Here is a 27,957-nt window from a genome sequence, read left to right as displayed (position 1 = left end):
AGATGGTATCGAGTACAGTATATACATATGAGTAAAGTATGAGATGAGTATGTAAACAAAGTGGCATAGTTGAAGTGGCTAGTGATACATGTATTACATAAGGATGCAGTCGATGATATAGAGTACAGTATATACGTATGCATATGAGATGAATAATGTAGGGTAAGTAACATTATATAAGGTAGCATTGTTTAAAGTGGCTAGTGATATATTTACATCATTTCCCATCAATTCCCATTATTAAAGTGGCTGGAGTTGAGTCAGTTTCAGTGTCAGTGTGTTGGCAGCAGCCACTCAATGTTAGTGGTGGCTGTTTAACAGTCTGATGGCCTTGAGATAGAAGCTGTTTTTCAGTCTCTCGGTCCCAGCTTTGATGCACCTGTACTGACCTCGCCTTCTGGATGATAGCGGGGTGAACAGGCAGTGGCTCGGATGTTTGATGTCCTTGATGATCTTTATGGCCTTCCTGTAACATCGGGTGGTGTAGGTGTCCTGGAGGGCAGGTAGTTTGCCCCCGGTGATGCGTTGTGCAGACCTCTCTACCCTCTGGAGAGCCTTACGGTTGAGGGCGGAGCAGTTGCCGTACCAGGCGGTGATAGAGCCCGCCAGGATGCTCTCGATTGTGCATCTGTAGAAGTTTGTGAGTGCTTTTGGTGACAAGCCGAATTTCTTCAGCCTCCTGAGGTTGAAGAGGCGCTGCTGCGCCTTCTTCACGATGCTGTCTGTGTGAGTGGACCAATTCAGTTTGTCTGTGATGTGTATGCCGAGGAACTTAAAACTTGCTACCCTCTCCACTACTGTTCCATCGATGTGGATAGGGGGGTGTTCCCTCTGCTGTTTCCTGAAGTCCACAATGATCTCCTTAGTTTTGTTGACGTTGAGTGTGAGGTTATTTTCCTGACACCACACTCCGAGGGCCCTCACCTCCTCCCTGTAGGCCGTCTCGTCGTTGTTGGTAATCAAGCCTACCACTGTTGTGTCGTCAGCAATCTTGATGATTGAGTTGGAGGCGTGCGTGGCCACGCAGTCGTGGGTGAACAGGGAGTACAGGAGAGGGCTCAGAACGCACCCTTGTGGGGCCCCAGTGTTGAGGATCAGCGGGGTGGAGATGTTGTTACCTACCCTCACCACCTGGGGGCGGCCCGTCAGGAAGTCCAGTACCCAGTTGCACAGGGCGGGGTCGAGACCCAGGGTCTCGAGCTTGATGACGAGTTTGGAGGGTACTATGGTTTTGAATGCCGAGCTGTAGTCGATGAACAGCATTCTCACATAGGTATTCCTCTTGTCCAGATGGGTTAGGGCAGTGTGCAGTGTGGTTGAGATTGCATCGTCTGTGGACCTATTTGGGCGGTAAGCAAATTGGAGTGGGTCTAGGGTGTCAGGTAGGGTGGAGGTGATATGGTCCTTGACTAGTCTCTCAAAGCACTTCATGATGACGGAAGTGAGTGCTACGGGGCGGTAGTCGTTTAGCTCAGTTACCTTAGCTTTCTTGGGAACAGGAGCAATGGTGGCCCTCTTGAAGCATGTGGGAACAGCAGACTGGTATAGAGATTGATTGAATATGTCCGTAAACACACCGGCCAGCTGGTCTGCGCATGCTCTGAGGGCGCGGCTGGGGATGCCGTCTGGGCCTGCAGCCTTGCGAGGGTTAACACGTTTAAATGTCTTACTCACCTCGGCTGCAGTGAAGGAGAGACCGCATGTTTTCGTTGCAGGCCGTGTCAGTGGCACTGTATTGTCCTCAAAGCGGGCAAAAAAGTTATTTAGTCTGCCTGGGAGCAAGACATCCTGGTCCGTGACTGGGCTGGATTTCTTCCTGTAGTCCGTGATTGACTGTAGACCCTGCCACATGCCTCTTGTGTCTGAGCCATTGAATTGAGATTCTACTTTGTCTCTGTACTGACGTATAGCTTGTTTGATAGCCTTGCGGAGGGAATAGCTGCACTGTTTGTATTCGGTCATGTTGCCAGACACCTTGCCCTGATTAAAAGCAGTGGTTCGCGCTTTCAGTTTCACGCGAATGCTGCCATCAATCCACGGTTTCTGGTTAGGGAATGTTTTAATCGTTGCTATGGGAACAACATCTTCAACGCACGTTCTAATGAACTCGCACACCGAATCAGCGTATTCGTCAATATTGTTATCTGACGCAATACGAAACATCTCCCAGTCCACGTGATGGAAGCAGTCTTGGAGTGTGGAGTCAGCTTGGTCAGACCAGCGTTGGACAGACCTCAGCGTGGGAGCCTCTTGTTTTAGTTTCTGTCTGTAGGCAGGGATCAACAAAATGGAGTCGTGGTCAGCTTTTCCGAAAGGGGGGCGGGGCAGGGCCTTATATGCGTCGCGGAAGTTAGAGTAACAATGATCCAAGGTCTTTCCACCCCTGGTTGCGCAATCGATATGCTGATCAAATTTAGGGAGTCTTGTTTTCAGATTAGCCTTGTTAAAATCCCCAGCTACAATGAATGCAGCCTCCGGATATATGGTTCCCAGTTTGCAGAGAGTTAAATAAAGTTTGTTCAGAGCCATCGATGTGTCTGCTTGGGGGGGGATATATTAGAGTCATTTAGAGTCATTTATGAGCATTGACAGCTTTTCTCTCCTTCCGAGCCTCAGAACTGTAGTGCGCACACACACACCCTGGCCATGACTCCACTCTCCGAGGGTGTCTCAGCGGGAGTTAGGATTAGGGAGCATCACTGCCTGGTATGGCAACTTCTCGGCCTCGGACCTAAAAGGCACTACAGAGGGTAGTGGGTACAGCCCAGAAAATCATTGGGGCCAAGCGTCCCGCCATCCAGGACCTCTATACCAGGCGGTGTCAGAGGAAGGACCTAAAAATTGTCAAAGGCTCCAGCCACCCTAGTCATAGACTGTTCTCTCTGCTACCGCACGGCAAGCGGTACCGGAGCACCACGTCAAGGTCCAAAAGGCTTCTGAACAGCTTCTACCCCCAAGCCATAAAACTCCTGAACAGCTAATCAAAGGGTTACCCAGACCCCTCTTTTACACTGCTGCTACTCTGTTTATCTATGCATGATCACTTTAACTCTACCTACATTTACATATTACCTCAATTACCTTCACTAACCTGTGCTTCCGCACATTGACTCTGTACCGGAACCCCCTGTATATAGCCTCGCTATTGTTATTTTACTGCTGCTCTTTAATTATTTGTTACGTTTATTTTTTACTTTACACATTTTTTTTCTTAACTTCTTAAAGCATTGTTGGTTGAGGGCTTGTAAGTAAGCATTTCACCTGCTGTATTCGGCACATGTGACAAATACAATTTGATTTGATCATGCAGTCTGATAATGTCTAAAACAATTATAGCCCAACATTTGTATCACAGCTAAAGTTACATAAATAACTCAACTAAGCATATAGGATGACAGGTTTCTTTGTTAACCACGCAACACAAAATAGCCGTGTGTACACATGTCACGTCTACGCCCGTTCTCCTTCGACAGCGCTCGATGTCGCCGGTCTCCTAACCATCGGTCCTGGCAACCCATCTTTACTCACACCTGGCAACCTTCCTAACACACACACCTGCACCTCATCATTAGGCACACCTGGACATCATCACCTCCCTGATTACTTCCCCTTTATCTAGCACTCGGTAGTTATCACCCACCAGGCAGATACCAAATAGGGCTAAAAGACCATATTCTGGCAAGAACAGTTCAAATAAGCAAAGAGAAATGACAGTCCATTATTACTTTAAGATATGAAGGTCAGTCAATACGGAACATTTCAATTACTTTGAACGTTTCTTCAAGTGCAGTCGCAAAAACCATCAAACACTATGATGAAACTGGCTCTCATGAGGACCGCCACAGGAAAGGAAGACCCAGAGTTACCTCTGCTGCAGAGGATAAGTTCATTAGAGAGTTACAGGCCTCAGAATTTGCAGACCAAATAAGTGATTCACAGAGTTGAAGAAACAGACAACATCAATTGTTCAGAGGAGACTGTGTGAAATCAGGCCTTCATGGTCGAATTGTTGCAAAGAAACCACTACTAAAGGACACCAATAAGAAGAGACTTGCTTGGGCCAAGAAACACGAGCAATGGACATTAGACCAGGGGAAATCTGTCCTTTGGTCTGATGAGTACAACTTTTAGATTTTTGGCTCCAACCGCCGTGTCTTTGTGAGACGCAGAGTAGGTGAACGGATGATCACCGCATGTGTAGTTCCCACCGTGAACCATGGAGGAGGTGGTGTGATGGTGCTTTGCTGGTGACAATGTCAGTGATTTATTTAGAATTCAAGGCACACTTACCCAGAATGGCTACCACAGCATTCTGCAGCGATATGCCATCCCATCTGGTTTGCGCTAAGTGGGACTATCATTTGTTTTTTAACAGGACAATGACTCAACATACCTCCAGGCTGCGTAAGAGCTATTTGACCAAGAAGGAGAGTGATGAGTGCTGCATCAGATGACCTGGCCTCCACAATCACCTGACAACTCAATTGAGATGGTTTGGGATGAGTTGGATGCAGAGTGAAGAAAAAGCAGCCAACAAGTGCTCAGCAAATGTGGGGACTCCTTCAAGACTGTTGGAAAAGCATTCCAGGTGAAGCTGGTTGAGAGAATGCCAAGAGTGTGCAAAGCTGGCATCAAGGCAAAGGGTGGCTACTTTGAAGAATCTAAAATATATTGATGTTGAACACTTTTTTTGGTTACTACATGATTCAATGTGTTATTTCAGTTGGTCTTCACTATTATTCCACAGTGTAGAAAATAGTAAAAAAATACAAATTAAAACTAGAATGAGTAGGTGTGTCCAAACCTTTCACTGATACTGTACTTTGCCCACTCCACGATCAGCTGGCGCAACTGGGGACGTCGAAGGATGAGGTCCTTCACGTTCTTCAACGTCTAGATCTTCTCAAGGGGCGTCTCCCCCAACGAGCGGATAATCCTCTACCATGAGTCGACCTAGCACCCAGCCCATTCAGCAGTCTGTCCAGGTCAGCGATGCCCATTTGTCCCTTACAGATAAATGACGGAATTCCATCCAGCTCTAGTGGATTAAGGTGCCGCAGGGAATTTTATTGACCAGGCCTTTGCCTCCTCCCTGAAGACGACATCATACCCTTTCTCCTCTCTGTTTCTGGTTCAAGCACTGGATAACCGACCACTGGGATCTGGCACAGTCACACACACCACTATCACCGTTGGACCCCTGCACCAAGAAAGCCTCCCCTTCCTTATCATCCAGGCACCCGTAGAAAAATGTCCTCAGCTTCACATGGCTCCAAAGCCATGACCCCAACATCTCCTGGCCGAGGATGGAGATTACAGCCTGGGCACCCGGAAGACCTGCTTTCCCTAACCCTGTTCCACATCAGTTGAGAGTCCTGTGGTTACCATTCAGGCCAACATCCCGGAGGTTTACCAGGATCTCCGGGAGGTTTTCTCCAAGGGTCGCGCCACCCGTCTCCCTCATTGTCCCTGGGACTGTGCCATCGAGCTGCTAAGAGACAATGCGCCTCCGCATCTACCCCGTTGGTGGCTGAAGCCGAGGCGATGGAGGTTTTCATCCGCCCATCCACCTCCCCCGTATCGGCAGGTTTCTTCTGTGTGGCCAAGGAGGAGGGGAGGGGGTCTTCATCCGTGTATTGACTCCAGAGGTCTCAATGCCATCACCACCATGAACTTCTTTGAGGAAAAGATTATGACTATTAGAAAGCAAATTACGGACTCCTCTTTAAATCTGCGTATTCCTTCAAAGCTCAGTTGTCCTGAGTCTGCACAACTCTCCCAGGACCTAGGATCAAGAGAGACGCTCAAGTGTTTTAGTACTATATCTCTTGACACAATGATGAAAATAATCATGGCCTCTAAACCTTCAAGCTGCATACTGGACCCTATTCCAACTAAACTACTGAAAGAGCTGCTTCCTGTGCTTGGCCCTCCTATGTTGACCATAATAAACGGCTCTCTATCCACCGGATGTGTACCAAACTCACTAAAAGTGGCCGTAATAAAGCCTCTCTTGAAAAAGCCAAACCTTGACCCAGAAAATATAAAAAACTAATCGGCCTATATCGAATCTTCCATTCCTCTCCAAAATTTTAGAAAAGGCAGTTGCGCAGCAACTTACTGCCTTCCTGAAGACAAACAATGTATACGAAATGCTTCAGTCTGGTTTTAGACCCCATCATAGCACTGAGACGGCACTTGTGAAGGTGGTAAATGACATTTTAATGGCATCGGACCGAGGCTCTGCATCTGTCCTCGTGCTCCTAGACCTTAGTGCTGCTTTTGATACCATCGATCACCACATTCTTTTGGAGAGATTGGAAACCCAAATTGGTCTACACGGACAAGTTCTGGCCTGGTTTAGATCTTATCTGTCGGAAAGATATCAGTTTGTCTCTGTGAATGGTTTGTCCTCTGACAAATCAACTGTAAATTTCGGTGTTCCTCAAGGTTCCGTTTTGGGACCACTATTGTTTTCACTATATATTTTACCTCTTGGGGATGTTACTCGAAAACATAATGTTAACTTTCACTGCTATGCGGATGACACACAGCTGTACATTTCAATGAAACATGGTGAAGCCCCAAAATTGCCCTTGCTAGAAGCATGTGTTTCAGACATAAGGAAGTGGATGGCTGCAAACGTTCTACTTTTAAACCCGGACAAAACAGAGATGCTTGTTCTAGGTCCCAAGAAACAAAGAGATCTTCTGTTGAACCTGACAATTAATCTTAATGGTTGTACAGTCGTCTCAAATAAAACTGAATGACCTCGGCGTTACTCTGGACCCTGATCTCTCTTTTGAAGAACATATCAAGACCATTTCAAGGACAGCTTTTTTCCATCTACGTAACATTGCAAAAATCAGAAACTTTCTGTCCAAAAATGATGCAGAAAAATTAACCATGCTTTTGTCACTTCTAGGTTAGACTACTGCAATGCTCTACTTTCCAGCTACCCGGATAAAGCACTAAATAAACTTCAGTTGGTGCTAAATACGGCTGCTAGAATCCTGACTAGAACCAAAAAATGTGATCATATTACTCCAGTGCTAGCCTCTCTACACTGGCTTCCTGTCAAAGCAAGGGCTGATTTCAAGGTTTTACTGCTAACCTACAAAGCATTACATGGGCTTGCTCCTACCTATCTCTCTGATTTGGTCCTGCCGTACATACCTACACATATGCTACGGTCACAAGACGCAGGCCTCCTAATTGTCCCTAGAATTTCTAAGCAAACAGCTGGAGGCAGGGCTTTCTCCTATAGAGCTCCATTTTTATGGAACGGTCTGCCTACCCATGTCAGAGACGCAAACTCGGTCTCAACCTTTAAGTCCTTACTGAAGACTTCTCTCTTCAGTGGGTCATATGATTGAGTGTAGTCTGGCCTAGGAGTGGGAAGGTGAACGGAAAGGCTCTGGAGCAACGAACCGCCCTTGCTGTCTCTGCCTGGCCGGTTCCCCTCTTCCCACTGGGATTCTCTGCCTCTAACCCTATTACAGGGGCTGAGTCAGTGGCTTACTGGGGCTCTCTCATGCCGTCCCTGGAAGGGGTGCGTCACCTGAGTGGGTTGATTCACTGATGTGGTCATCCTGTCTGGGTTGGCGCCCCCTTGGGTTGTGCCATGGCGGAGATCTTTGTGGGCTATACTCAGCCTTGTCTCAGGATGGTAAGTTGGTGGTTGAAGATATCTCTCTAGTGGTGTGGGGGCTGTGCTTTGGCAAAGTGGGTGGGGTTATATCCTTCCTGTTTGGCCCTGTCTGGGGTGTCCTCGGATGGGGCCACAGTGTCTCCTGACCCCTCCTGTCTCAGCCTCCAGTATTTATGCTGCAGTAGTTAATGTGTCGGGGCTACGGTCAGTTTGTTATATCTGGAGTACCTCTCCTGTCCTATTCGGTGTCCCAAAGTGTGAATCAGGAAGTAGGACCATGCCCCAGGACTACCTGACATGATGACTCCTTGCTGTCCCCAGTCCACCTGGCCGTGCTGCTGCTCCAGTTTCAAGGACCTGAGCCCTAGGACCATGCCCCAGGACTACCTGACATGATGACTCCTTGCTGTCCCCAGTCCACCTGACCGTGCTGCTGCTCCAGTTTCAACTGTTCTGCCTTATTATTATACGACCATGCTGGTCATTTATGAACATTTGAACATCTTGGCCATGTTCTGTTATAATCTCCACCCGGCACAGCCAAAAGAGGACTGGCCACCCCACATAGCCTGGTTCCTCTCTAGGTTTCTTCCTAGGTTTTGGCCTTTCTAGGGAGTTTTTCCTAGCCACCGTGCTTCTACACCTGCATTGCTTGCTGTTTGGGGTTTTAGGCTGGGTTTCTGTACAGCACTTTGAGATATCAGCTGATGTACGAAGGGCTATATAAATAAATTTGATTGATTTGACCACCAAGTGCTGCTACCTGCTTCTCCAAATTAAGCCGTTTTATCCCTCTCTCTGGTCTCCCTACCACTCTCCAGGTCGCTGAGGTCACTGTTTCAGCAGGTCTTCCGGCACTATGGCCTTCCGGAGGACATGGTCGGAGACTGTGGTCCCCAATTCACGTTGCATGTATGGAGAGCCTTCATGGAAAACCTGGGGGGGGGGGGTCACGGTCACGGTCAGCCTGACATCCGGGTACCAGCCTCAGTCCAACAGGCAGGTGGAGAGGACCAACCAGGAGCTGGGGAGGTTCCTGAGAAGTTACTGCCAGGACCAGCAAAGGGAGTGGACCCGGTTCCTTCCCTGGGCAGAGCACGCACAGAACTCACTTCATCACTCCTCCACCGGGTTGTCTCCCTTCCAGTGCGTCCTGGGGTACCAGCCGTCCCTGGCCCCGTGGAACCCGAGCCAGACCGAAGCCCCTGTTGTGGATGAGTGGTCCCGGCACGCAGAGGATGTTTGGGAAGCTGCCCACGTGAGGCTCCAACATGCCGTCTGTCACCAGAAGGAGAAGGCTGACTACCACCGCAGTGAGGCACCCTTCCTTCCTGGGGATCGCGTCTGGCTCTCCACCAGGAACCTCCCGCCTGCCCTGTCAGAAGCTGAGCCCCCAGTTTGTGGGACCATTCAAAGTCCTCCGAAGGGGATGAGGTAACTTACCGCTTCCCAATAACTACCGGATCTCACCCTCTTTTCACGTCTCTCTCCTCAGGCCGGTGGTTCTTGGTCCCCTGGCTGATGCCTTCCCCAATGTATAAATTCCCACACAGATAAAAATACACAAATAATAACATGGGCATGGATTTCTGTTCTATGCCAAAATTCACTTCTATAATCACAAAAGAAAAAACACATTCATGTGCATATGTACAAATACTGTAATCTCAAAGTACACAAACAGAATAACCACATATGTAAATTACATGTACAAATAGAAAAGCAAACATTTAAGAGCAAAAAAACAAAAACAAACATGAAAAGCTTTTTCCACACACAAGCAGTACATTTATATACATTCAAAGATCGCCACCATCTGTAAAAACAACATCCACAGCCAGCTGCATCTCCAGAGTAAATTTTGAGTTTATGGCTTGTGTTTTAAATTTCACCGCTTGAGCAATCCAGTTACTTATGAGGTTGTTGACACTATAAAAGTGTGGTTTTTAAGTTTGCTTTTTTTTGGAGGGATTGAATGTACAACTTTCTACTCAGTGCCAATTTGATTTGCTCTGGCACTGTATTGATGTATATCTTATCATGCCATAGTGCTAGGTTTGTGTGAGGTGTGCTAGGCTAGGAAGAAAATAGAGAAAGAAGAGTGAAAGCAAGGTCATGGTAGAGATTTTCCAAAGGAATGTGGATGAGAATAGAGGGAATTACACTTGTTAGAGAGTGCATGGGAAGGCCAGAGCAGGACATTCGAGTGGAAGGAGAGAGTGGGCAGCAGGGCAAAAGAGGGGAGAGAAAGAGGGGTTGGAGAGGCTGGGTCGGGCCCAGCTACTGTTGCTGGGCTGGCGGTCTCCTCCTGCACCCTCCTGGCTAGTGTTGATCAAGGGAAGCTGGCTCAAGCCGAGGCATTTCACCGGTTCCTGCACACAGAGTGCCCATTGAGGCGAGGCCTGCTCCTAGTCCTAACCAAACCAGGACCCAAGCTGGGGCCAGTGGAGGGCTGGGCGACCATATACAATGCCCCCTTTTTCCCCCACCACCTCCCCCATGCCCACTCCCTCTCCACAACTGCAGGGAATATTGGTGGCACAGCCATGCAGGGCACAGTTACAAAGAGACAGATGCAAAGACAGAGTCCCATTTACGATAGAACCCAGAGAGATCAGGATGAGGATACAGACATGTAGTGTCCCTCACCGAAACAACATGATTCTGTATAAAGGCTTACTGACATAGCTACTACTCTTCAAAAACATACATGGGAGGAGTGGAGTGACCCGTTGTGTAGGAATGTTTTGGCCTCATGCAGGACTGTATATTCAGCTACTCAACAGGCCTATCTGGGTTGGCTTGCACACCTTCTCTGTGGAAGGCAGGTCTGCGATCAGTTAGGCTACTTCAACAACCTTACTGCTGAACCAACAGTGGGAGAGGAGACCCTGGATCTCCCTGCTGACTCAATGAATGGGTGGATGGACCCTTGCAGTACCTTTGAATGTACACAATTTCTTCTGGTCCTCTGTGCCTTAAGTAAATGAACAAAATCAGAATTGACCTAAGTATGTGATGGCAGCCTGTCTGAAGTAGGCAGTAGGTACTCAGGCAGTTTAACTTGTTCCAGTCACCTTTCAAGACCCAGAGCAGGGCAGTGGAACTGACTCTGGCCATGGCTAGTTTAGGGTTGTGTGAAAGACCGCCCTGGCAGCATCCAAACATTGACCCTGTGGAGGTCATGGCCGGGGGGTCAGAAGCTCGGTTACCATGGCAAAAAGCGTGCCAGGATCAGCAGCACGTTACTCAAGCAGTGATGGCATTCACATCTGCCTTGTTAGTCTACATTACTGTACAGGTACAATAAGGAACCTACATTCCTTTCACGACCACACATTCAACCCAAAAATATAATTGAAATAAATTGGGTCTTCAATCTCTTTGATGCTTTTGTTGCTCACAACTGTTGTCAGTATCGTCACTGTGGATATAAAAGAAGCCATGCCAGTGTTGTTGTTCAGCCTGGGTAGGGCTGGCTGGGTCTTACTGGGGTGTTACTTGTTGGGTTAACTAATCCTGAGCAGATGATCTGTGATCTGTCTAATCACTCGCCAATCAGAGGCAGCAGCGCGCCGGCGGCGTCTGGAGCAACAAGAGGGGAGGGGTTCAGCAGCCCGGTAGCATCCTGCCATGCTCCAGTCTGGACCCCTGCTGAGTGGGGAAGGGCACCCCCGGTGTGAGAGCTGGGTGTAGGATCACGCACACGCAGAGAGAATATGCGAGTGGAGTCGGAAATCCTGCTCATCGCTCACATCCTTTCCAACCACTCTGCTAAAAAGATGCTTCGTGCTCACAGGCAGAAAAATAAACTGCCTCCAAATTAGCTCCATTTATTTATTTTTTTTTAAATCACAATTTAACCAACAACCATCTTTTTTTAATGACTTACCACTTGGTTTTGAAGTATTGAAACCAAACCATATGATTTGAATGAAAGTATTTTAATAAACATGAAAAAGTATTGTAAGAAGCTCTTATCATTTCAAAAATAGGCCACGTTATCTTAATCATATAAACTCTATACACAAAAGGACATGGACACCCCTTCAAATAGGGGATTCAGCTATTTCAGCCATACGCGTTGCTGACAGGTGTATAAAATTGAGCACACATCCATGCAATCTCCATAGACACACATTGTCAGTAGAATAGTGTATAATGTATAGTGTCAACTATAAAGTCTGATAGAGGATGAATAATGGTCTGTGGCTGTTTTTTCATGGTTTGGGCTAGGTTCCTTAGTTCCAGTGAAGGGAAATCTTAAAGCTATAGCATACAATGACATTCTAGACAATGTTTACAATGCTTACAACTTTGTGACAACAGTTTGGGGGAAGACCCTTTCCTGTTTCAGCATGACAATGCCCCTGTGCACAAAGCGAGGTTCATGCAGGAATGGTTTGTCGAAAGTGGGAAGAACTTGACTGGCCTGCACCAAGCCCTGATCTCAACCCCATCGAACACCTTTGGGATGAATTGAAACGCCAACTGCAAGCCAGCCTAATCGCCCAACATCAGTGCCCAACTCACTAATGCTCCTGTGGCTGAATGGAAGCAAATCCCTACAGCAATGTTCCAACATCTAGTGGTGTGGGGGCTGTTACAGCAGCAGGGGTGGGGACCAATTGATATTAATGCTCATGATTGTGGAATGAGATGTTTGACAATCAGATGTCCACATACTTTTGGTCATGTAGTGTAGGTCAGGAGCCAGACAGAGTCTAAAGAAAGCAAATGATTTATTTAGGCTATAACCTACAAAGATATACATTGTGAAGCATTTGCGAGTGCGACACACAGGGAGTCAGGGACATTAAGCTCTCAACATTTAAACAACGTTTTGTTGTAAATCATTGTTAGTCTATAAATTGTGCATATACGCCGTGACTTAGAATGAAAGACAAATTAAACAATGCCTTTGAAAACATTTTTTAGAAACGAGTCTGTAGCTTCAGGCTCATGTGATGGTGCCTGGAGAGCGCTAGCCGAGCCACTGGAGATGCTAAACACCCTTTTGGCCACTCTTTCCAGGCTGGTCAGGGATGCAGAGTTGTTTTTTCTAAAAGAAGGCCTAAAGGTTTAGGCAAAATAACCCAATCAAAACGGAAAGCTCCTTGAAAGTTGGATAATGCCAGGAATATTGGGCTAAAAACAATTATGGCCTATTGTACACTTCAACTATGACAGACAAAATCAGGGGGGGGAAATCCAGAAAATCACATTGGAGGATTTGTAATTAATTAATTTGCAAATTATGGTGGAAAAAAAGTATTTGGTCATCTACAAACAAGATTTCTGGCTCTCACAGACCTGTAACTTCTTCTTTAAGAGGCTCCTCTGTCCTCCACTCATTACCTGTATTAATGGCACCTGTTTGAACTTGTTATCAGTATAAAAGACACCTGTCCACAACCTCAGTCAGTCACACTCCAAACTCCACTATGGCCAAGACCAAAGAGCTGTCAAAGGACACCAGAAACAAAATTGTAGACCTGCACCAGGCTGGGAAGACTGAATCTGCAATAGGTAAGCAGCTTGGTTTGAAGAAATCAACTGTGGGAGCAATTATTAGGAAATGGACGACATAAAAGACCACTGATAATCTCCCTCAATCTGGGGCTCCACGCAAGATCATTCCGTGGGGTCAAAATCACCACAAGAACAGTGAACAAAAATCCCAGAACCACACGGGGCGGACCTAGTGAATGACCTGCAGAGAGCTGGGACCAAAGTAACAAAGCCTACCATCAGTAACACACTACGCCGCCAGGGACTCAAATCCTGCAGTGCCAGACGTGTCCCCCTGCTTAAGCCAGTACATGTCCAGGCCCGTCTGAAGTTTGCTAGAGAGCATTTGGATAATCCAGAAGGAGATTAGGAGAATGTCATATGGTCAGATGAAACCAAAATATAACTTTTTGGTAAAAACTCAACTCGTCGTGTATGGAGGACAAAGAATGCTGAGTTGCATCCAAAGAACACCATACCTACTGTGAAGCATGGGGGTGGAAACATCATGCTTTGGGGCTGTTTTTCTGCAAAGGGACCAGGACGACTGATCAGTGTAAAGGAAAGAATGGGGCCATGTATCGTGAGATTTTGAGTGAAAACCTCCTTCCATCAACAAGGGCATTGAAGATGAAACATGGCTGGGTCTTTCAGCATGACAATGATCCCAAACACACCGCCCGGGCAACAAAGGAGTGGCTTCGTGAGAAGCATTTCAAGGTCCTGGAGTGGCCTAGCCAGTCTCCAGATCTCAACCCCATAGAAAATCTTTGGAGGGAGTTGAAAGTCCGTGTTGCCCAGCAACAGCCCCAAAACATCACTGCTCTAGAGGAGATCTGCATGGAGGAATGGGCCAAAATACCAGCAACAGTGTGTGAAAACCTTGTGAAGACTTACAGAAAACGTTTGACCTGTCATTGCCAACAAAGGGTATATAACAAAGTATTGAGATAAACACTTGTTATTGACCAAATACTTATTTTCCACCATAATTTGCAAATAAATTCATTAAAAATCCTACAATGTGATTCTCTGTATTGTTTTTTCTCATTTTGTCTGTCATAGTTGAAGTGTACCTATGATGAAAATTACAGGCCTCATCTTTTTAAGTGGGATTACTTGCACAATTGGTGGCTGACTAAATACTTTTTTGCCCCACTGTAAGTACTTTGCTACAATGACACACTTAACTACCCACCTCGTTCCTTTCTTTTAGCATAGGCACCTCTCTGCAGATCATTCACTAGGTTGCCTATGCTGCTCTGTACCATCACTCATTCATATATCCTTATGTACATATTCTTTATCCCCTTACACTGTGTATAAGACAGTAGTTTTGCAATTGTTAGTTAGATTACTTGTTGGTTATTACTGCAGTCGGAACTAGAAGTACAAGCATTTCGCTACACTCGCATTAACATCTGCTAACCATGTGTATGTGACAAATAAAATTTGATTTGATTTGATTTGATAGTAAGTACACCATCATGCTTTCGGGATACATGTCTTTTCAGATTCCACAATGTTCTTCAGCTGTGGACACTATATCACCGCATTCCCTTGCTTGCTCCTCATCTTTTGCACCGGTGTGTTTTATCGGTTTCTTCATGAAAATATTGTGCCACATCCATGACAGTAGCAAGGGGCTATAGCAGCACACAAGTAGACAACAAATGCATGCTGGGCCGGGCATGCCCTGAGCTCATTAAGTGAGCGCTACTGAAGCAAAATTGGTAGCGGCCAAGAAGGCCAAGGCTACAGCCTTGGGGAATCTCGCTCCGAGCTCCAGTCAAATTGAGCACGCTGCTCTCCTCACTCCGGTGGTAAGAAACACATTATTGTTACTGTAGCTTCATCAATACATGACCAATGCACATTGGTACACAATCTTAGACCGCCCTCTGGGCCACTCTCCAGAACACACAGCCTCCAGACTAATTATAGCCATGGGAGAGTGGCCATCTAGGGCCCTCCCTTCTGCCTGTGACCTCTCAGTAAGCGGACAGGGAGCATGGGACATGTAGGACAGACCCTGGAGAGCACTACTTAGTCACTCAGACATGAGGCATATCTACTATATAGGTCAATAATATACAGTTAAGTGTGTAAGTAGTGTATATGTGTGTGCTTGTGCATGTGCCCATCCAGGCTGTGCTATGACATTATGCTGACCCTCTATTGGGAACCACACATTTCACTAGGCTGTTTCCTGTTCCCATCAACCAGCAGCAGCGTGGGCTCGGAATTCCTGCATTCCAGAGACAGAAGTGTTTCACAGCGCTGTCACTGATGAGCCGTTTTACTGTGGCCCTAATGGGCGTCGTAACGGAGGTGAGCGGCAGCCATGAAATAAAGGGAAACAAGAAACACAGCTCAAAGAGGAGCCAGAATGTGGTCACGACTATTCAAAAAGGGACGTGTTAAAACCTGAACAAACGGGGAAGTTAGGAGGAGTAGAAGAAAGTCTTTCTAGATGACTGAAAACAAACCAAGGAGTTAGGGACCAGTGTTTCCTCTAGGATTGTTTTGTTCAGCAGCAGTGACATTTTGTCATGGGGCTGAGAGAAAATGTCTGAGACCTAACAATTATCAAAATAAAAATAATTGCTTTTTAATCAAACTATAAATAAATAAATAAAACATACATACATACATATATATATATATATATATATATATATATATATATATATATATACATATATATACACACACACACACACACACACACACACACACATATATATACACACATATACATATATATACACACATATATATATATATATATATATATACACACATATATACACACATATACATATATATACACACACGAAGTCTTAAGTTTACATAGCCAAATACATTTCTACTCAGTTTTTCCACAATTCCTGACATTTAAGTCTAGTAAAAATTCCCAGTCTTAGGTCAGTTAGGATCACCACTTAATTTTAAGAATGTAAAATAGAATAATAGTAGAGAGTATGATTTTTTTCAGCTTTTATTTCTTTCATCACATTCCCAGTGGGTCAGAAGTTTACATACACTCAATTAGCACGTAGTAGCATTGCCTTTAAATTGTTTAACTTGGGTCAAACATTTCAGGTAGCCTTCCACAAGCTTCCCACAATAAGTTGGGTGAATTTTGGCCCATTCCTCCTGACAGAGCTGGTGTAACTGAGTCAGGTTTGTAGGCCTCCTTGCGCACACACACTAAGTTCTGCCCACAAAACCTTCTATAGGGTTGAGGTCAGGGCTTTGTGCCACTCCAATACCTTGACTTTGTTGTCCTTAGGCCATTTTGCCATAACTTTGAAAGTATATGCTTGGGGTCATTGTCCATTTGGAAGACACATCAGCGACCAAGATTTAACTGACTGACTGAGGTCTTGCTATGTTGCTTCAATATATCCACACAATTTTCTTTCCTCATGATGCCATCTATTTTGTGAAGTTCACCAGTCCCTCCTGCAGCAAAGCACACCCACAACATGATGCTGCCACCCCCGTGCATCACAGTTGTGATGGTGTTCTTCGGCTTGCAGGCCAGACCCTTTACCTCCAAACATAACGATGGTCAAACATTTCTATTTTTGTTTCATCGGACCAGATTACATTTTTCCAAAAAGTACAATCTTTGTCCCCATGTGCAGTTGCAAACCGTAGTCTGGCTTTTTATGGCGATTTTGGAGCAGTGGCTTCTTCCTTGCGGAGTGGCCTTTCAGGTTATGTCGATATAGGACTTGTTTTACAGTGGATATAGATACCTTTGTACCTGTTTCCTCCAGCATCTTCACAAGGTCCTCTGCTGTTGTTCTGAGATTGATTTGCACTTTTCGCACCAAAGTACGTTCATCTCTAGGAGACATCTCCGCTCTCCTTCCTGAGTGGTATGATGGCTGCGTGGTGTTTATACTTGTCGTCATTGTTTGTACAGATAAACGTGGTACCTTGAGGCATTTAGAAATTGCTCCCAAGGATGAACCAGACTTGTGGAGGTCTACAATTCTTTTTCTGAAGTCTTGGCTGATTTCTTTTGATTTTCCCATGATGTCAAGCAAAAAGGCACTGAGTTTGAAGGTAGGCCTTGAAATACATCCACAGGTACACCTCCAATTGACTCAAATGATGTCAATTAGCCTATCAGAAGCTTCTAAAGCCATGACATAATTTTCTGTAATTTGCAAGCTGTTTAAAGGCACAGTCAACTTAGTGTATGTACACTTCTGACCCACTGGAATTGTGATACAGTGAATTATAAGTTAAATAATCTGTCTGTAAACAATTGTTGGAAAAATTACTTGTGTCTTGCACAAAGTAGATGTCCTAACCGTCTTGCCAAAACTATAGTTTGTTAACAAGAAATTTGTGGAGTGTTTGTAAAATTAGTTTTAATGACTCCAACCTAAGTGTATGTTAACTTCCGACTTCAACTGTATACTCTACACTACCATTCAAAAGTTTGGGGTCACTTAGAAATGTCCTTGTTTTTGAAAGGAAACCAAATGTTTTGTCCATTAAAATAACATCAAATTGATCAGAAATACAGTGTAGACATTGTTAATGTTGTAAATAACTATTGTTGCTGGAAACAGCTGATTTTTTATGGAATATCTACATTATTAGCAACCATCACTCCTGTGTTCCAATTGCACATTGTGTTAGCTAATACAAGTTTATCATTTTGAAAGGCTAATTGATCATTAGAAAACCCATTTGCAATTATGTTAGCACAGCTGAAAACTGTTGTCCTGATTAAAGAAGCAATAAAACTGGCCTTCATTAGACTAGTTGAGTATCTGGAGCATCAGTATTTGTGGGTTTGATTACAGGCATGAGTGATGGTTGCTGATAACGGGCCTCCGTACACCTATGTAGATAAATCTGCCATTTCTAGCTACAATAGTCATTTACAACATTAACCTTTCTAGCGCAGGCGTTCCGCTAGCGACCCGCTTTGACAACAGCCAGTGAAATTGCAGAGAGCAAAATTCAAACTACAGGATTAAATATTTATAACTTTCATAAAATCACAAGTGTAGTACATCAAAATAAAGCTTAACTTCTTGTTAATCCAGCCGCTGTGTCAGATTTTTAAAAAGGCTTTACGTTGAAAGCCCCCCAATGTGATTATCTGAGGCAGAGCCCCGCATACAAAAGCATGAAAAACATATTTCAACCAGGCAGTTGCGCCACGAAAGTCAGAAATAGCGATAAAATAAATGCCTTATCTTTGATGATCTTCTGTTGGCATTCAAAGGTCCCAGATACATCACAAATGGTCCTCTTGTTCAATAATGTCCTTTATATCCATAAAAACTCAGTTTAGCTAGTCCGTAAATAAATAGAAAAATTTAAGATGGAGAATCGTTAGTCTTTACTGGAGAAAAATACCAAAGAACGCGCTCTCATCCACACGCATGGAAACACTACAGCCAAAATGGGAGCCACCTAGAAAAACTACAATCTCTGGCTCATTTTTCCAAAAAAACAGCTTGAAACTCTTTCTAAAGACTGTTGACATCTTGTGGAAGCCCTAGGATCTGCAATCTGGGAGGACTTTACCTTATAATAAAAGTGTGCAAAGCTGCCAAGGCAAAGAGTGGCTGCTTTGAAGAATCAAAAATATATTTTTATTTGTTTAACACTTTTTTGGTTACTATATGATTCCATATGTGTTATTTCATAGTTTTGAGGTCTTCACCATTATTCTACAATGTAGAAAATAGTAAAAATAAAGAAAAACCATGGAATGAGTAGGTGTGTTCTAACTTTGACTGGTACTGTATGTACTTGCATCTTTTGGGGTGGCAGTGGCCCTCACAAAATGAATAGAAGGGAAATACTGAGAGACTATAATTCTGCGAGTGGTGCACTGACACTTGTTTGTTGTCTGGAATGCTGGCTCTGCTGCTTCCTCGCCAGGGTTATTCTATGTAACCACATGAGCTCAGAACAGCTGCCCCTCTATGAGCAAACAGATGTCTTACCTGTAGAACTCACGTTTGCACACTGGACAGGCACAGTCCTCCCCGTCAGCAACAGTGACAACAAAGGGGAAGTTGGCAGTGTTTTTAGACCATAGCAACTGGATCATGCACAGCACTCTTCTAAATGACCTTTAGGGCAAAAGACAAATTATGCTACGGCCTCTCTGCAGCAGACAGAGAAGTCGTCATCCTGGAGCTCCAGTGGGTTGCACAGCCCCATCACATACAAAGAATCGCTGTTCCAGCAACCCACACAGGCAGGGAAGGAGGGGGGGGGCACTGAAGAGAAACAAGCCTGTCCAAGCAATACTGTTTACTGAGATATTACACAGACTGACAACCCAGTTAGGATCTCTTCGTTGAGAGAGTATTTGCCACCGTTCTCTGCCAGCATAGAACACAGATTCAGCATGTACATTGACTGGCTGCTTCCAGTTTGTCAGTAAACAAGTCAGTGTCTTAAAGCAAGCTCTTTCATAGAGTATAATTGAATGGTTTGAGACTGACAGACATTTGGTGGCTGGAATAAAAAAGGTTACAACTCATGAGTGTATCAATGATGATTCGGTAATATCTGAGCGGTTGATAGGTTAGGGGTTCAACAGGGAGGCAGGGAACGCCAGGGGGAAAGACAGCGTTCTAAACTCTGTTCTGGTTAGGGATACTATAGCTCCCGAGTGGTGCAGCGATCTAAGGCACTGCATCTCAGTGCTCGAGGCGTCACTACAGACCCTGGTTTGATCCTGGACTGTACCACAACCGGTCGTGTTCGGGAGTCCAATTTGGCCCAGCATTGTCCGGGTAAAAAAAAAAAAAAAATGTTCTTAACTGACTTGCTTAGTTAAATGAAAAACACACAGTGGAGACGCATCTAGTTTCTGTCTAAATGCCAGAGAGCTAGCTGGTGCAACCCGCTAGCTGGTGTCTTTATTCTAGAGAGAGGAGCCAGCTCCACTGAGTATATGTATGGGGTCTGAAAAGGGTGTGTGTGTGTGTGTGTGTGTGTGTGTGTGTGTGTGTATGCATTAGACATTCATTGCTCTATGACCAAGCCAAGTTGCCCATCATGTGCCCATTAGACAGCCACATGGACCACCTGGCTATCTGTTTGGAACAGATGAACTAAGACACTGGAAGTGAGCTGCCAACGGTGATATGACTGTCCAACACAGTGCCCAGCAGTGGCTGGCACTCCAATTGTCACTTAGATAACACACCCCCAACACCCTAACACACAACATCTGCAGAGCCAACATAGTTTTACAACAGAGCAGCCAAAAGCCCAAGAAATTAAGCATTAAAATGTCCTTTTGACATATTTCCCATATCACTTCCAATGACCATGCGTCTCCTGCCTCTCTCCCCAGACTAAGACATTGAGATGCTCTAGCTATTTCCTCCGCTTGTCAAAGGAACAGAGATGTGGACTGTTATGCATAGTGTTCACATCAACGACACCACACTTTGTTAGGTATTGATATAAGTATTGCATTATTATTTCTTCCTCCCTATGACACACACACACACACACACACACACTTTTGCCCCTTTGGGGACTTGCGAGTCCCACATGTGCAGCTGGAGACAATCTTAGTTATTCTCCAACCCGACTTTACTTACTGTAGATGGCGTGTTTTCTATTTTCTCTCACTGAGAGCTAGCTCGGCCATAAGGAGACCACAACCGAGTATGCATAACCCTTTTGTCAGAGACATTCTTCAGCCACACCCGCTCAACTTTTAACATAACCTGTAAAAAAGCAGTGAACTCACTCAGTAAACCGGCTCACGTAGTTGTAACAGCTCAGGGGGAAGGGAGAGCCTGTACACCTTACCTGGTTCCTGCCACATCATACACTCAGACGGTGTGCCAAACAGCTTTACAGTTCTCCCCGACTTTTGACACCCTATGATTTGTACACTTAAGCTTGAAAATGTCACTTCACTGACATGGACTGCAAAGATATGACATGACAAAACTGCACATTGAATGGCCAGTGAAAGAAGAGAGGATATCAGATAAAGCCAGTGAGAGAGTCTGGAGGGACTTAATGATGACTGACAGAGCTTCCATAAGGTACATTACCTGTAAACTGAGGGCGATCTGTCTGATGTACATCATGTTCAGGTCCTCCAAAATGCGCAGTTTGTCCTCCATGTCTGCGTATCTGTCCATTGGCATCCCACGAAGTAGTATCCACAAATTGAGGTAGCATATGCTTGAAAATGTTCACTTCCACCCCTCAAATTAAACTTAATTTGTTGCAAATTAAAAGCGTTTATGGGAGCTGAGAACTCAAATTCCTCATGAAAAAATGCCAAGAACGCTCATGGTAGCAGATGAAAACAAACATGAAGAGACAGTATTGTAGATCCGTTTCGATAATTTGCTGGTAGATAAAGTACAGGTGGCGCGTTACGCACAAGTCTCCAAAAACAATGCGCAAAATAGCATACACCGTAACCTTTTCGTCTTCTGAAGTATATCCAGACCAGTTTCGCTGTGTTAAAACTTCCAAAGTCCACAATACACTGACTTCTCCGAACGCAAGAAGAGACGTGTACGAGCCCTAACAGCATACAGTAACACTGTTCATAAAACATACAGCTAGTCCACAATGATTATTCTTGGCTACCTTTTTTTTTTTTCAAGCAACAAAGGGCTTCTCAAACACCCACAGTGAACACCCCTCCTTGGCAGTATGGGAAAGAATGGTCCTTTTTTTTAAATGCAATTCTTCTCTTTGTGTCTTTGCGTCCTGATTGAGAGTGCTGTCTGTCGGCTGTGATAAGACCTCTCCACAAAAGGGCATTGCCTCCGCGGGAGCGAACACCACAACAACTCAAATGTGCGCAGTACTTGCCACCGTAGCCGAGGGACGTTACGCTAAATTAACCCATACAATGCTCCTCTCGCAAACGAGCATTAAATATAAAATAAAAAATACAAAGTACGTGAAGAGGAGAATATTGTCGTCTCCATGCCCTTAAAACAATAAATTATAGGTCTACGAAATAGCAGACAAACGGGCATTTAAAAATGAATTGTGGCGGGTCAGAAAGCATTGATCTATTCAGACACTTGATAACAAATGACGAAATTAAAACGGTACCAGACAGCGCATTATCACGGTTTGAAAAGATGCATAACCTAACAGCAAATTAAAGATTAACCCCGAAAACCCCACAAAGCAAAACGCTGACAACGGAATGAGATCAGAACATAATCTGAATTAATACACCGAACAAAAAAATAAATGCAATATTTAAAGTGCTGGTCTCATGTTTCATGAGCTGAAATAAAATATCCATGAAATGTTCCATACCCACATAAAAAGCTTATTTCTGAAAAATGTTGTGCACAAATTTGTTTATATCCCTGTTAGTGAGCATTTTCCATTTGCCAAGATAATCCATCCACTTGACAGGTGCATATCAAGAAGCTGGTTAAACAGCACGATCACTACACAGGTGCACCTTGTGCTGGGGACAATCAAATGCCACTCTAAAATGTGCAGTTTTGTCACACAACACAATAAAACAGATGTCTCAAGTATTGAGGGAGCATGGACTGTCCACCAGAGGTGTTAATTTATCTACCATAAACCGCCTCCAACATAATTTTAGAGAATATGTCAGTAAGTCCAACCAGCCTCACAACCGCAGACCACGTGTATGGCGTTGTGTGGATGAGCAGTTTGCTGATATGAACATTGTGAACAGAGTTTCTGATGGTGGCGGTGGGGTAATGGTATGGGCAGGCATAAGCTAGGGACAACAATCACAATTGCATTTGATCAATGGCAATTTGAATGCACAGATACCATGACGAGATTCCAAGGCCCATTGTCGTGCCATTCATCCGCCGCCATCACCTCACGTTTCAGCATGATAATGCACAGCCCCATGTCGCAAGGTTCTGTATACAATTCCTGGAAGCTGAAAATGTCCCAGTTCTTCTAATGGATAGAGTTCTCCAATTTAAGTAAAAATAAGCGACTATCAGTATAGAATTCTGAAAACTATTCGGCCTATTTCTGTTTTTAAAACTCTAAAAATAGGCTACAATTTAGAGCTTGCAATCAAAGGGAGGATATTCCTAAATTGTAGCCTAATAAAGATGCTAAGCCTATATGTTTTCAACAAAAAATGCTGTTTTCCAAGCATCGCTGAATTTATCAACAGTAGGCTAAACAGTTAAACTTTCCAATGGTGTCTCAGTTGACACAGCCAAATGTTGGTCCCCACTCTTCAACTCTCAAAGCACTGGCTCTCTAACTTGCCATTTCTAGTTATTTATTGTATTGTGTGTTTCATCTTCACCAGTGGCTCTTCAGAGTCCTGAGACAGAGACAATCCAAAAGCTAAGCGTTCTAGTGTCTACTTCATGCCAAAGGTTCCTCTCGCTTTCCTCTTAGAAACTTCTGGGTTTAAAAGATGCACACACCGGGGATCTTAAGCACGACAAATGTGTAGCATATTGCACAATCAGATTTGTAACATTTTACAGGAATTGCAAAACTTGTGTGACATCATATGAAATTGCAGAATTCCTAACATACCACATAAAAAAAGAAAATGAACAAAGCCCTCCCCACACAGAGCACAGGAACAGGACAAGGGAGAGAAGTAGCTCACAGAGTCATTTCCCCCAAGAAAAGCCTCCGTCCTGAAGTTTGAATTACCCAACTAATCGGCCTCAGACACTGGGTTAGCCTGCACACAGTAAGAAAACAGACGCATTGTTCTAGTGGAGGTGTAAAGACAAATAATGGAGGGGAATGCTCTCTGGGATGGTGTTCAGTGTTTATGAAAACACTGACTGGTTCAGAGATTCAGAGGTTCAGCCTCCCCAAACCCCAGCAGTTCCCTCTGAAAGTCTCTGACATGTGGAACTCCGCGACAGGACGGGGAAAATCCCCTGTGAGATAGCTGGCTGATGTCCTCGCAAATTGTTGAGACAGATGGTGATAGCTTGATTTTGTTCAAACTTGCAGACATACCAGCTGTCCCTCACACACTGAATGTCATCCTCCATTTAAACAAACTGAAGGGCTTCAGGCAGGAGGCCACAGGTGAACAATCAGCTTAGACTTGCAAGAGGTCAGCTCACACCATTAAAAGGGGGCATGTCACTCATTCTAACATTCACCGGAAGGTGGTCTGGAAGCAATGGATCATTTAAGATCCTATATAAATAGATACACAATAAACACAAAACACTCTATTTAGTATGATATGTTACGTTTGGTATGGTTACATAAGACAGATTGGACTGTCTTATGAATTATACGAAATGCTCTGAGACCAGGTTGGACTGTCATTGGACTGAACAATGCACTAGAGTTCCAGTGTAAACACATCCACAACCACCTATTAGGTCAGCTACAATAGACTGAAGGTAGAGCCAGGGGAATTACCAAAAGACTTGAAATTATAGATTGCGGGACGGTTTTGGTAGTTGTCTTTTAGTTGTCTTTTTTATATGTATATATATGTGTATATATGTATATGTATATGTATCTATATGTATGTACATATACATATATGTATATATATATATACATATACATATATGTATATATATATACATATATGTATATATATATATATATATATATATATATATATATATATATATGTATATGTATATGTATGTATATATACATATATGTATATATATATATATATACATATATGTATGTATATATATACATATATATATGTATATGCATATATATGTATATATATATGTATATGCATATATATGTATATGTATATATATACATATATATATATGTATATGCATATATATGTATATATATATGTATATGTATATATATATATGTATATATGTATATATATGTATATATATATATGTATATATATATATGTATATATATATATATGTATATATATATATATATATATATATATATATATATATATATATATATATATATATATATATATATATATATATATATATATATATAGATACATATTGTAGAATTGTACAAATTATCGTAATTATGTTCCGGACCCCGACGAGCCACTCCAGCCAAAATCGTCCCGCAGCTGAATCTTGTTGCCTACCCCTAACCTAAATGATAGAGTGCGCTAGGGGGAGGCTAGTTGAAATACAGTGTTATAATTATACCTGGACACACCAGTGACGCCACAGAGCTCAGGTATTTAGGGAGTGCAAATTAGCTGGTGGCGTAGTGCTGACTGTAGTGTCGCCCGATATGCTAATCAGCTAACGGGAGGTGTGTGTGAAGTCACTCCATTACCCAATCAGGCATTAGCGTAAGGCCTTATCCTGGAATAATGTGATTCTAGGGCTATGAGGCAGTGAGATATATAGACTCTGCTTTGTTGAGGTAGTAGGCCAACACAGAGCCAAGAACCTATCTAGAATTGTGGCAGTAGAACCATTCTGTTTCTTCTTTATAGAACCCTTCTATCATACCTGCATCTACGTTCCCCATCGTTGATCAAATAGGAGAACATGTGGAAAATATGATGACAATGTCCCAGGGTGGGATGGGCAGAGAAAGAGAGAGGGAGAGACAGTCTGTGCTTTTCTTTCAAAAGCAAGGAAATTTCTAAGTGACCCCAAACTTTTGACCGGTAGTGTAAGTATTCAGACCCTTTCCACAGTACTTTGTTGAAGCACCTTTGCAGCGATTACAGCCTCCAGTCTTCTTGAGTATGACGCTACAAGATTTGCACACCTGTATTTGGGTAGTTTTTTGTTCTTCTCTGCAGATCCTCTCAAGTTCTGTCAGGTTGGATGGGGAGCGTCGCTGCACAGCTATTTTCAGGTCTCTCCAGAGATGTTCGATCGGGTTCAAGTCTGGGCTCTGGTTGGGCCCCTTAAGGACTTTCAGAAATTTGTCCCGAAGCCACTCATGTTGTCTTGGCTATGTGCTTAAAGTCGTTGTCCTGTTGGAAGGTGAACCTTCGACCCAGTCTGAGGTCCTGAGTGCTCTGGAGAAGGTTTTCATCAAGGATCTCTGTACTTTGCTTTGTTCATCTTTTTCATGATCCTGACTAGTGTCCCAGTCCCTGCTGCTGAAAAACATCCCCACAGCATGATGCTACCACCAACATGCTTCACCAGAGGGATGGTGCCAGGTTTCCTACAGACTTGACACTTAGCATTCAGGCCAAAACATTTTCAATCTTGGTTTCATCAGACCAGAGAATCTTGTTTCGCATGGTCTGATAGTCTTTAGGTGCATCTTGGAAAACTCCAAGCGGGCTGTCATGTGCCTTTTACTGGGGAGTGGCTTCCGTCTGGCCACTCTCCCATAAAGATCTGATCAATTCAATCAATTGAATTTACCACAGGTGGACTCCATTCAAGTTGTAGAAAGCTCTCACGGATGATCAATGGAAACAGGATGGGCCTGAGCTCAATTTCGTGTCTCATAGCAAAGGGTCTGAATACTTATGTAAATAAGTTAAGTTTTATTTTATTTTATATATTTGCTAAAAACCTGTTTTTCTCTTTGTCATTATGGGGTATTGTATGTAGATTGATGAGGAGAAAATGTAATTTAAACTATTTCAGAATAAGGCTGTAACGTAACGAATGTGGAAAAAGTCAAGGGGTCTGAAAAGTTGGTTGTTGATCATTGCTAGACAGCCATTTTCAAGTCTTGCCACGGATTTTCAAGTCAAAATGGTAACTAGGCCACTTAGGAACATTCAATGTCATCTTGGTAAGCAACTCCAGTGTATATGTGGCCTTGTGTTTTAGGTTATTGTCCTGCTGAAAGGTGAATTTGTCTCCCAATGTCTGTTGGAAAGCAGACTGAACCAGGTTTTTGCCTGTGGTTAGCTCTATTTTGTTTCTTTTTAACCTAAAAAAACCTCCCTAGTCCTTGCCGGTGACAAGCATACCCATAACATGATGCAGCCACCACCTTGCTTGAAAATATGAAGAGTGGTATTCAGTGGTGTGTTTAGTTGGATTTGCCCCAAACATAACAATTTGTATTTAGGACAAAAAGTACATTTCTTTGGCAATTGTTTGGCAATTTTACTTTAATGCCTTATTGAAAACAGGATGCATTTTTTTGAATATTTGTATTCTGTACAGGCTTCCTTTTTTCACACTGTAATTTAGGTTAGTATTGTGGAGTAACTACAATGTTGTTGTTCCATCCTCAGTTCTCCTATCACAGCCATTCAACTCTAATATTTAAAGTCACCATTTGTCTCATGGTGAAATCCCTGAAAGGTTTCCTTCCTCTCCGGCAACTGAGTTAGGAAGGACGCCTGTATCTTGTAGTGACTGGGTGTTTATACACCATCTAAAGTGTAATTAATAACTTTACCATGCTCAAATAGATACTCAATGTCTGCTTTAAAAATAAAAAATTACCCATCTACCAATAAGGTGCCATTCTTTGTGAGGCATTACAAAACCTGCCTGATCTTTGTGGTTGAATCTGTATTTGAAAAGAACTGCTCGACAGAGAGACCTTAGTCGACCTTAGTGTTGGGTACAGAGATGAGGTAGTCATTCAAAAATCATGATAAACACTATTGCACACAGTGTGAGTCCATACAACGTATTATGAGACTTGTTAAACACACTATTACTCCTGAACCTATTTAGGCCATAACAAAGGGGTTGAACACTCATTGACCCACCTATCGCACCTTCACAAAAAACAAGGTCATGCCTAAAGGACAAACAGACTCGTGAACATAATGCCTAGCTGTGTGTTGCCGCTTTCCATGTTATCTGTTGTCTGTAGCTTGTGAGGTGTGAAAAGACTTGGTTGGTTTT

At 43.7% G+C, this 27,957-nt stretch overlaps 1 protein-coding gene across 4 annotated transcripts in view; it reads right to left on the bottom strand.

The window, feature by feature from the left end:
- LOC112263397 (rhotekin) overlaps positions 1-27,957 on the bottom strand; it is a 139,738-nt gene that overhangs the window by 79,226 nt on the left and 32,555 nt on the right. Inside the window, exon 1 of one of the 4 annotated variants that reach the window (XM_042330698.1) lies at positions 21,238-22,297. The exons of 2 other annotated variants lie outside the window; for them this stretch is intronic. In XM_042330698.1, the coding sequence (XP_042186632.1) occupies positions 21,238-21,333 (96 nt within the window). In that variant the 5' untranslated portion in view covers positions 21,334-22,297. Of the gene's footprint in view, positions 1-21,237; positions 22,298-27,957 lie in introns of those variants that run through there. One more of the 4 variants, XM_042330696.1, reaches the window with a different exon arrangement.

Source organism: Oncorhynchus tshawytscha, linkage group LG12, assembly GCF_018296145.1.
Source record: "Oncorhynchus tshawytscha isolate Ot180627B linkage group LG12, Otsh_v2.0, whole genome shotgun sequence".
Lineage (NCBI taxonomy): Eukaryota > Metazoa > Chordata > Actinopteri > Salmoniformes > Salmonidae > Oncorhynchus > Oncorhynchus tshawytscha.
Note: the sequence above shows the minus strand (reverse complement) of the source record. Positions and strands in the feature narration are given on the sequence as shown.